The sequence below is a fragment of the Rosa chinensis genome, chromosome 3, assembly GCF_002994745.2.
Source record: "Rosa chinensis cultivar Old Blush chromosome 3, RchiOBHm-V2, whole genome shotgun sequence".
NCBI lineage: Eukaryota > Viridiplantae > Streptophyta > Magnoliopsida > Rosales > Rosaceae > Rosa > Rosa chinensis.
In genome coordinates this window covers 12,272,156-12,284,398 of record NC_037090.1, presented here as the reverse complement: position 1 = coordinate 12,284,398, position 12,243 = coordinate 12,272,156, and the positions used below count along the sequence as shown (strand labels likewise).

The 12,243-nt window shown below is 39.5% G+C and overlaps 1 protein-coding gene and 1 pseudogene across 1 annotated transcript; both read right to left on the bottom strand.

Annotated features, from left to right (window-relative positions):
• Nucleotides 1-6,710: 6,710 nt before the first annotated feature.
• Nucleotides 6,711-7,894, bottom strand: LOC112194129 (annotated as a pseudogene).
• Nucleotides 7,895-8,880: 986 nt separating this feature from the next.
• Nucleotides 8,881-11,333, bottom strand: LOC112194128. The gene is made up of 3 exons (XM_024334383.1): nt 11,243-11,333; nt 9,110-10,305; nt 8,881-8,991 (listed from the first exon to the last, which is right to left on the bottom strand). The coding sequence occupies exons 1-3, from the start codon at nt 11,331-11,333 to the stop codon at nt 8,881-8,883; spliced, it is 1,398 nt and encodes a 465-aa protein (XP_024190151.1).
• Nucleotides 11,334-12,243: the final 910 nt, after the last annotated feature.

Here is a 12,243-nt window from a genome sequence, read left to right as displayed (position 1 = left end):
TCTTTTTTATATTACTTGCAAGTTGCAACGATATCATCGTTTGTCTTCCTCTTCCATTTTCTGATGTAAAGCTTTTCTGCAAGAAGATCATGAGCAATAGGGAAAAAATAAACCCCATATGTAAAGCACATAACAACATATCATGAGCAAGAAGATCAATTAGTCTGCAAGCATATATCATTGCTCACTACGGTCAATAACAATATGAACACTATGTATTGAAATGAAACAAAAGAGATACTAAATCAACTTCAACACTCGAAGAAAATTAAAGCAAGTAATAATTAGTTGGACAGAAACCAACAATGTTCACATTGGGTTCTCCACGAATCCAGCGTTGCTCTTCACCAAGATGAAAATCAGCTTCAACTTTCTTAGGAATATAGGAAGTTTCAAATAGAGCCATACCAGCATAATGACACGAGGGAAGTTTCCCATCCAACTTGTACAAATCCAAATCTCGAATGGGGCTGACCGGCATCCACAACTGCAACTAGAGTAGGTTTTTTCATCTTCTTAATGAGATCGACAAAAAAACCTCACACACCACATAGAAAGTCTAGGACTAATCCGTATACAAATTTCCAACAACTATAGGGCTTTGCCCTATGTTAGCGAACAAGGTGAAAGGGCAAATTGGGGGTAAAGATGAAGCTATTGCAGCTTTGATTAAGCGGCTTACTCCGAACTTATCATGCACGCACAGAACGAAATCGGCTCAACCCGACCATTAAGATTGAAGCAATACGTACACTAATCTAGTAACAATATGTCAATATTATACTTTTTTTTTTTTTTGAAAAATAGATAACTTCATTAATTTATCCATGGCCAGAAGACACATACATCACATGTTAACGTACTAGATGACACAAACCGTCAAACAAATTATAAGTTACCCTCATAGTAGAATACGAACACTTATTAAAGTGCCTAGCTAAATGTTCAAAACCCAAACTATCTATGACAGGATCTACCCCGGATTTCACCTTGAAATCTAAAGTGGCCCTGCAGGGCCCACCTTAAGAAGAAATTACACCAAAAATTTGGCGGAACTTTATCTAAAAGTGGACAACCCAAAACCTGTAGAAAGACACTTACACTTCTAAAATAATTCACCCTTAATCTTCTGGAGCCACCCTGCTCCATATACCATAACATCTCCCATATCACAAACAATTCTGAACTTAAGAATATTAACATCATAGGTTATCAAAGCAATCTAATGCACAAGCGTACAAGAAGATACAATACAAGATAAAGACCAATACTTTTATAATGCGGAAGCTATGACAGCTATGCCTCAACCCCATGTACGCTCGACCACAAGCTAAACTGGCTTGCAGAATGGGCATTTGAAACCGAAGGGTCCAGGAGAAAAACATTTGAAAATCGTTAGAGTGAGTGGACGAAAAATAAGTAATTTCGAATGAACAAGTGAAACTTAATGCTTTCCCAAGTTATTCTCCAAAACCTCGCATGCATTAAAAAATCTTAGAAACACTCTTAATCATCATATTTATTGAAATCTCAATTATGTAATGTCGATCATCTCGAAATCTCTTTAAAATCTCAAATCCCTCAAATACATAATGATAATTCAGACATCTCGTTAAATTACTCAAATTTAAAATCATATCTCAATAGGCGATGACTAAAGGGGACTGCTGTCTAGTCATCTCATGTCATCTGGAGGGGGCTACCGCTCAGATGACGCATCGGAAAGGACTGTTGCCTAGATGAGGCATCGAAAGGGACTGCTGACAGGATTTAGGAGGCGGGGGTTAGAAGGGACTTCCGACTAACCACACATAGTTAGAAGGGACTGCCGACCAACTACCTCATGTCACCTGGAAGGGATTGCCGACCAAGTGACTCACCGGAAGGGACTGCCGACCGGGATGTAGTCTGAAAGGGACTGCCGACCAGACTATTACCTAGAAGGGACTGTCGACTAGGTAATGCATGCATGCGCTGACTTAGTTGCCTCCTCAATAAACTGGAATCAATCTCTTTTAAAATAATTGCTTTCGGAAGGAAACCCGTTATTAATCCAATAAGTCATCAATAATTCACCGAAAGCATAACTTAAGAATATCTCGATAACTCAAAACTCAATATCTCAATAAATCCTCGAAAGCATAAATCAATAAATGCTTTCGAAAAGAAATCTCAATATAACTTCAAAGCTGATAAGTGCGGAGCTCAAAACTCATGAAATCTCGATATTTCGATCATGCTCAAATATTTGCTAAATCATTCATACTCGTAAATCACCATATAAATCGATATTCGAAATCAATAATTCTCACAATATTTTCTTAATCAATCACTTTCCGAAAATCATTTCCCAACTCAAAAGCTCATAAATAAATAGCTTGAAAATCTATTGAAAGCCCTCGGGAAGGAAATCCACTACTAATCCCGTAACTCATAGAGCATACTAAATCTCAAGAAATCAAGCTCATAAAATCATAAAACTCAATAACTCAAATAATAAAATAAACCTCAATCGGAAAATAATAATATACTGCATGCACAATTAATTTAAAATAAATGTCCACTCACGGATTGCGGTTACAATGGCCATCCAACTATCCTGTTCTCAAACTTGCATATTCGTCGTCCTGAACAATCAATATAATAAATAATTGTTTCTCAAGAACCGAGACTTAATTTACGATAATAAGTTCAATGCCCTAAAACCAATAAATCATTGGATACTCGAAATCAACACGGAACGAGCCCAAACTTTATACGTTATATCCAATCAATAATTACATCAGCATATCGAAAATAGGATCGATCCAACTATCGGATCTTCCCAAATCAAAATCCAAACTTTCCAAAATTTTGAGAATTCCTATTAATATCCAAACCTCCTCCAATTTCCACCAAACACCTATTTATATAATCGTAACAACATATACTATCCAACATATCAAAACAACTTACCAGGAACGACTGGACGCGCCCTCATGCGCCGCCACAAGAGGTTGCTCCTGGGCCCACGTGCGGCGTGTCGCCGGTCAACCACCATATCTGGCTACCAAATTTTATCAACATCATCAAATTAACATTTCTAACAACTTTCTCAACTGTGACAAAGTCAGAAAATGAGTAGAAGTACCTCAACAATTAAGGAGAAGTTTGAACCCGATTTGTGAATAGTGACCCCAAACTTCAAACCGTCGATTCTTCCTCCACGCTTCAAATCGCTGCAAAATACTTGAGGAGCATCATCTACGTCTCAAGATGCTCCTAAGGACTAAGGTTTGTGGTCTGTGGTGGCCGAAATCGGGAGAAACCAGCGTTGACCTTAATCTGCTACAGTGACCGTCCTCTTCTTCTCGTTGCTGAACCTTCCAAAGTTCAAATTAAGCTACCAAACAGATCCATAAATGAACAGAAGGAAGAGAGCTTTCCAACGACATCTTAAACGTCAAAATCCGTCACCAGATGAAGGAGTTATGGCCGGAAAATGGTGAAGAGCTCGGAGAAGAAGAGAGAATCGGGGAGAGAGAAGAGAGAGAGAGAGTTTGGTAAGTTTCCGGAAATAGAAACTTACCACAGTAACTAAGCTATTTATAGACAAATTATCATGAACAGTAGCTTCCATGAAGGAAATTACTTTCGCATACGAATTCTGATTTTTACGTACCACATATGCACACGCTCGGTTTAACGTCCTCTACAACTTTCATGAAGGAAATTTTCTCAAATTTTGACCCAAACAAAAAGTCAACTTTTAGGGCCCCCTAAAAGATCGAAACGGAGTCAAAAGTAAATGTGAATGTTGTTTACCGATCGAAAGACTAGTAAACTGGTAAATTTTGGTTCGGGACGTTACAATCTAAGTTCTTGCTATAGCAACCTTACTCGCCTAGAGACCTCAATTGTTGTACGACTAGAGAAGCTAACTTACATAGCACCAGACTCTAAAACAAATGCTAGGTACCACTATAGGGCTAGGTTCGGTTCGGTACCGGAGCTACAAGTCCAAAACCAGCTACCGTACCGGACTAGTTTGGTACACAAAATCTTCTCCCATTACCGGCCACAGAAGTCGGTATACCAACGTATCGGTATACCGAGAAGCTCGGTTGGTTGGTCCTCCAACCGAATTTCTAACAAGAGTGAAGAGTTGAAGAATCACTGAGCTTGAAGAATCATTGAATCCAAAACCCAGAAATCGAGCCTGAAGAATCACTGAATCCAAAACCCAGAAATTTGACTTATCACTTTTGCTGGAAGAGTGGAAGTCTAGTTTAACCAGAAATCCCATCATGGCCGGAGAGAGGATGAGAATCGCGGGCCCGTGCCGGAGAGAGAGAGAGAGAGAGAGAGAGAGAGAGAGAGAGAGAGAATTTCTTTGAAGAGTTTGAGAGGCTCAGAGAAGAGAGAAGAAGAAGAAAGAGAGAAGAAGAAAAACGTCTCCAGAAAGAAGAAGAAGAAGAAAGCGAAGAGAGAAATAAAAAACTAGAAGAAAGAAGAAAGGGAAGAGAGAAGAATAAGAGAGGGTCCAGAAAGAATAAGAGAGAAGAATAAAAAATAGAAGAAAGAAGAAAGAGGAGAGAGAAGAAGAAGTGAACATCTAGAAGAAGGAGAGAAAGAATAAAAAACTAGAAGAAAGAAGAAAGAGGAGAAAAGAAGAAGTCAGTGTCCAAAAGAAGAAGAGAGAAGAATAAAAAATTACAAAAATATGAGTAATTAATTGATTGTATATGAGTTCGGTTGGTACGGTATACCATGTATATACAAAAATTGAAACCATTACCGTACCGTGTATGTGGAGTCGGTACGGTTGTACCGTACCAAGAGTTCGGTTACCGACAGTGTCGATTACCAACTTCTTTGGTTCGGCTCGGATTCGGTTGGTTGGTTTGTCTCGGTTGAAAATGCTAGCCCTAGGTACCAGGCTGGCCCACACCAAGCACAACTAGAGAACCAGCCCAAATGAGCCCAGGCCAAAGAGAGGAGGGAAAAATGGGCTGAAGCAAAGAGCCTAATCCACTACCCCATACCCTCGCCCCCACACCCAAACTAGCAAGAGCCGGAACCCTAGTGATACTGCCGGAGCCGCCGCTGCCACCTAGTCAGTCTGGTGGTCGCCCTCCCCGAACAGCCATGGCCTCCATACTGTGCAACAAACCTGCTGGTATTCCGCAGCTACAAACACGACCTAGTTTGAGTCAAGGAAGATCTGCTCGCCCATCCGACAGACCGACGCAGTGCCTCCAATCTCAGGCTGCCGCCACAGGAAGATCATCATTGCCTATCCTCCGAAAGGTCCCTTGCAAATTACTCACCCAAAAATCGAGGGTACGTAACGCCAAAAACAGAGCTCGAGATTGACCACTGTTGCTTCGCTCACGGGGTCTGAAGACTCGATGCTAAAGCGTCCTTCTCACAACCGAAGGATCCTCGGAACCGCCGCCGTGCTTCTGCACAAAACCTAGGGTTTTGGCTAGGGTGCTCCGAGCAAACGGGAGCAATATACAATGTGCACTAGGCAATCTCTTACAAACATGTCAATATTATACATATATAAGTTCGGAGCATGTTTACTTGGTGAAGATAAACGGAGTCATTTCCATTGAGGTACATTTGTGAATAAGAAAAATTGGAGCCATTATGAATGCATATGCTGAAAATGCATGTGGAGTCATTGCACAGATACAACTATCCCATGCATGAAAGGGTAGTTTGTTATTTCTCATATCCATGCGATGCACGTGTTATTGTGAAAGGAGAATAAATATGGGAGGTTTTTTTTTTTTTCTCCCTCATTCACTTCCTTAATTTTATGTTTTTATTTTTATTTTACCATAAGTAGTAATTCTTTTCCCGATAAAATAATAATAATAGTAATAACAATTTTTGATAGTTTCATTATGAGCTTTTATTTTTAGGAGTTTTGACCAATCACCCTAATTCTAGGAATTTTTTTCTCCCTTACATCACCCACTTACCTATAAAGACACTAATAAGGTTTTCCCTACTACCCAATTAAGTTTTTTTTTGGGGGGGGGGGGGGGGGGGGGGGGTGTGGAAGTATTTTGCCCTCATCCATTTGTTACATAGAGAGCGAGAGAGAGAGAGAGAGACCACAGAATACTTCGCCAGAGTTTAGTCGGTGGTTGCCAACCGCCCACCAGATTTCTCTAAAAACCTAGCCAGAGGTCATCGGAGAGGTTTATTGCCTTCCCGTTCTCCCCTCCCCAATAGATCTTTATTGGGGGGCAATAAAAATTTACGAAACCTCACTTGAGGTCCCCAAAGAGATCGTCAGAGATCTCATAGGGGGTCGGAGAGGTTTATTGCCTCCTGGAATGAGAACTAATATCTCTAAAATTAGACAAATAAAACTTTGATTAAAGAAAAAAAGAGGAGATTACATCAATTCAAATCACTTACAGCACCCCAATAGACATTTATTGCCCCCCCCCCCCAATAAAACTTTATTGTCCCCAATAAAAATTTAATTTCCCTCAAAATTGAGTCCATATTATTCAATTGACCTTGATATATACCATAGTACCATGCATGTTCCATATTATTCAATGCCAAAAGAAAGAAAAGAAGCCAAATTGGAGTATTTGTGTATTTTGCCAAAAAAAAACTAAAACTATCAATGATCCTCAAAATTTTCAGTAATGCACAAAACACAAATGCTGTGATTGAAGAAACAAAAACTCTTAGAGAAAAACTCAATTCGAAATAATTGAAAACAAAAGGGTCAAATGCTCAAAACTAAGCTTGGTAAGGAACCAATGGTTCTTGCCACTCTTGAACCGGTCCTCCAATCTGGCCTTGATCTCCTTGGCGGCGGTGACATTCTTGTCATGTGAATGCAATGCGTTGATGTCAAGGCTGTAGCGCGCGGGCATCACATCCTTCTAGATCAACTTGCTCGGGTACTTGGCTACTCCGGTCACCAAGCAGTGCCCGTACCGCCACTCACGTGTCCCTTCATCAAAGGCCGTCACAATTACTGCCATCCTTCCGGTGAACAGCCCCTGAAGTATGAGCACTGCTTTGTTTAAACCGATTTTCCAATATGCACAAACTCACCGCCGTATCACCTTCATCGACGTCATCATCGACCTCGTCTCGCCGCCGGCCATCTATATCAGAGACCAGAGCTGAAAGCCGTGCGCTGGTAGAGAGAGAGAGAGAGAGAGATAGAGACAGAGAGAGAGTCAGATTGGGAAGAGGTAGAAAAAGAGAGTCGTGCCGGAAAGAGAGAGATGATAGAGTGGCATAAAATGTAGTTTCTTAATTAAGTCAAGGGCAAAATTGTCATTTTATTTTAAACTGAGTAAGTGAGAATAAAAATTTGTTGTTGGGATGAGTGAGTTAATTTAGCCCATTTTGGTGCTTTGGGTCAATGACCCTTATTTTTATTCTAAAGGTGCAGGCATTTTAAAATTTGTTAAAATTTTTTATACCATATTACAACTTCCCTTTATAGCAATAGAGATGTAAGTAAATAACTAAATATGCCTCTCTCTCTCTCTCTCTCTCTCTCTCTCTCTCTCTCTCTCTCTCTCTCTCTCTCTCTCTCTCTCTCTCCTCTCTCTCTCTCTCTAAACCTCCAAAGAGGAAATTTATTCAAATACAAATAAGAACCAGACAGCAAAAAAAATAAAATTGAAATAAGAAAATTACAGATTGGGGAACCATACCAATTAACCCGTCCAAACCATTAAAAAAGAATACAAGATTATACCAAAAACAAAATTCGAAAAGACTCATATACTCTCTATTCAAAAACCAAGACCAAAGGGTGAAGCCAAGTTCCGGTCTACTAGACCATTTGAAGAACAACCAAAGTAGCAAGAGTATCTAAAATCTGATTACCTTGATCATACTCGCACTTCTTAATTTTCATGCTCTTTTTGGATTTTGAGGTAATCAAAAGGACGAACTAAAGTTAGGTATGGAAGCCTCGAAACCCCCTAATAATTTTCATGAACAATCTAATTAAGCTCCATTATTTATTTTGGTTGTAGCCTAGTTCTTGCTCAAATTCATGTATAGGACAACCACCCCTAAATTAACAAAAAAAAAAAAAAAGTTTTTCTTCAAATTTTAATTTGGAATTATCGATCTATCAGTCAATTATTTTTATGTTATGTTGCCTTAATTATATCAAATCTGAAATGTTGATTTCCTTTCGGTATATATACCTCAATGAGCATACTGCATACTAGCTAGAATATTTTTTCCAAATCAGAAATGTTAACTTGTAATCCGCCCCTGGAGGTAACTCTCTAGTACATCTTATTACTTCCAATACCAGTAACATATATCACTCGTGAGTAAGTTGGTTCAAGTTTAAGAAAAGGAACCCACCAAAAGAGCTAAAACTAGAGTTATACACCATGCCAACAATGGACCCAAGGATTATCATGCGCACACACAGACGAAAAGGATTAGTGTAGCCCATCTCAGCAACGATTCCTCAGATTAGAATACAGCCAGCAGATGATAGCATTGAATCCACTAGCATTAAGGTAAGACCATTTTAACTGCAGCTGAACGGAGATTGTCAGAAAGGATCTCAGTTCATCCCATGATTACAATGGTATACTCTATATGGGCCTGAAGAGTGTCTTGGCAATTTCCCGCAAAATTCAGGAACTGGCCCAAATATTTTTGGGACATTGGCCCACACCATTTTTAATGGGAAAAAAAAAATAATGGCTCCTTAATTAAAATCTTTTCAGATTGTTACATTATAGCCCAAATCTTTCCAATTTGTTACACAAAATAAATCTGAATGTCTGATCCTTGATTAACATATTTCAACACCACTCGAGTCCCCATCGCCATTTGTCTGACCCAAGGACTTAGAATTAGCCTGTGTTTTGCCTTCTATGGAGGAGTCACACTCTCAAAGTGCATGCAGTCTCTAATTTGGACCTGTACCATGCTATTAACTCCATCGCTGCCATTGATGATCTCGCAACATTGTCTACGTGGAGCCTGCTCATTCAAGTCATAACCTAAGTTAATTTCTGCAGACTTACTTTGTTATGTCAGATCGAGAGTGAGAATAGAAACAAGTTGAAATTTAACAAGACATCCATAGATATATGCTTACCTTGTTCCACAAGTCAGGGCTAAACTTGGAAGCTGAAACGTTGAAAAACTCAACAGCCAAGGCAGGAGTGCAATCACAATGCCGGCATTCCCCTTGATTGTTCCACCAGGGCAAGTACCTGTTATATGTAGTCAAGGTCTCATCTCCACCAACGCTCTCAACCCGATCCAATAAATACACCAGCGGAATCTCACAGGGATCCGAGCTCACGGTTCGGGTGTTAAACGTGAAAGGTCCTCCATGCCGACTTCCCCATGTCTGGAACGTTTGAAATGCCGTTTCCAGCTTCTTAGCGGTCACTAACGACGGATATAACATCACAGTGTAACCCCATGACACTGAAACCGACCAATTACGCCTCAAGTCATAGCAAAAACTGTGCTGCAGGGTCCGACCCGGATCCACTTCGTACCCGCTAATTAGCCTCTTCAAGGACTCCATCCGGGTTTGGCTCGGAAATATTGGTAGGACGTCGTCCAGGTGGTGAAGTGAGACTAATGGGGCCACCGGGTGTGCCGCTAGTAAACCATACGGAAGCCCTCGTATATCCATCTGGTGAAACCCTAGCTCTTTTGTCAAGGGCACCCCAATCTCACTCAAACAACCCTGGATCTTTGAATCTGAGCCGTAAAACTCATGATATCGATTAATACACCCGTCCAAAATCCTAACCAGCTCAACCGCTAATGGGTAGCTTATAGCAAACCCAGCACCACCGTAGGCCGTAGCGTACGAGTGTTCCATATCTTGTTCCACACTCTCGGAATTAGCGCCAATGTAGTACATCTGATTGTGGTTGTATTTCGCTAACACAGTAACTAAGTTGTCGGTGAAGAACACCGTGTCATCGTCTCCCATAACGAACCATCTTATATTCTCCAACCCTAACTCGAAAGTCTCCTTCACGATTCTCGCCATGCGAATCGCAGACCGTGAGCCATACCAGCAGGTGTAATTGAACCGTGATGTGTCCTTGGAGACTTTGTACTGTGGCAAGGTCTCTGTCCACGTCATGTTAGAGAAGGGTTTATGGTCAAACCAAACGAACCCGCGGGTGATGCTAGGCTTCCACCACAGCTCAATGTAGTGTATACGTTTATTCCACAAATTCACGGATCCCCCGATGCCAAAAAGAATGTGGGATATGTTTGTCTTTTCGAAACCATCAACTTTGCCGGGGTTGAAGCAATTGGCGTCTATTTTGTGGTTTAGAAAATTGAAAGAAAGGGATTGATTAGAGAAAGCAGAGTAGAAAATGAGTGAAATTGAAGCGATGGAGCAACAAAGAGCTAGACTGAGCATAGAGAGACCATTTGTGGGGAAAACTAAAAAGTTCCGGTATTTGAAGTGATTTTGAATGGTTTCTGATCTTGCTTTTGTAGAAGACATCATCTCTCTTAATTTTCTGCCGTAGTTAGAAAATAAAAATGATAAGCAGAAGGAGGATTTGGAAGCCTCGAGCGATAACCAAGTACATGCAGCTACTCTAATATAGTTGCTAAAACACAGTTGCAGTCAATCCGCAAATACAATAATTTAAATGAGATATTTAAAGTACCAAACAATATTAGGTAAGAAATCTACTTCAAAAGAAAAAGAAGTTAATATAAATTGACCAAAATTGATTAAATTTGACTAGTTAATTATCCTATGAACCTTTGACTAGTTGATTAACTTGGTAATTGACCAAAAGAAATAAATCTTGAAGCGAAATTGGAGTTCAAACAATTACGGAAGAAGTGTGCTGCGCATCCGATAACGCCCACCTTCTTATTTAATGATATGTGTGCCTTCTATTTTAATCATTTTTTTTTTAGCAAATTACCAATAGATACAATCTCATCCCATTTATTACCACTAACAGACCTGTTTTTTTTTAATTCCCTTGCGGTACTGTAGTTGAACCCTGCGCAAGGTCCAGGCCCATGCGGCCATTTTTTGAATTGATTCTGTTAACTAGTAAATTACCAAAATGACCTCTATAGACTTAATGTACTGAGCTTCAGTATCATTATGAGGCATTGCAGATTTAATGTACTGAGCTTCAGTATCATTCTGACATGCACGAATTACAGTTCTTTCCAGTTTCTAGAGGCAATTCTAAATGATTAACCTATTGGATTGTTTGTATACACATAAAAGAAATCTCTCCACCATGGTTCTTCTCATGTTCTTCAATCGGTACATCTTCTTTGTCTATTGCAGCAGCCTTCCTCCTTGCCATTTGCGATTAATCTGTATATGATAAATGCAAATATATGAATACTGACCCTCAGTAGTTTACTGACCCTCAATAGTGTATTGACCCTTAATTTGATTAAAAAACCATTATAGCTTATAAGAATGCAAAAGACCTAATCAAAAGATACTCACAGTTGTAGCAAATCAATGACCAGAATTTTAAGCAGAAAATAAAGACTAACAACAATAATAAGATCAAATATCCACAGAGCCTAATAAAATCAGCTAAAGCTACTGACCCTTAGAAATAAACATAAAAATGAGCTTGCAATAAACATAGGGTTAGTGAAATCATGAAGCTAAGGTTACTGACTCTTAGAAACTGAAGCTCGTACAATTCATTTTGTACTATTGTTGGTCACAGAACTCATCATTTTCCATCAGAACAAAGAAATCTCAGAAACTAAACATACTGACCCTCATAAACTAAAGCTAATGATCTTTAGATGGTCCATATAATCATAGATTGCACATATTGCAGAATTTTAATGCTACTGACGCTCAATCATCATAGATTGCACATATTGCAGCATTTTAATGCTACTGACTGTCAATAAGCTCAGACAATTCATTTTGTACTATTATCAACCACATAACATCAATTTTCACCGCCTAGCTACACATAAAAATGAGATTGCAATACACATAGATTTACTAACCCTCAACAGACTAAAGGTTGATTTCTTAATTTGTTAAAGCTACTGACCCTTAGAATTTCTCAACCATTGAGAATAATTAAAATTTCTCAACCAAAATCATTTACCTGAGGGAGAGACTATGACAACACGAGGCTGAAGGTACTGACCCTCAGAATTTCTCAACCAAAATTTCTCAGGTAAAGCTGCTAAACATAATCAAATTTCGACAGTGTTGAATGCATTGCACAAAAATCA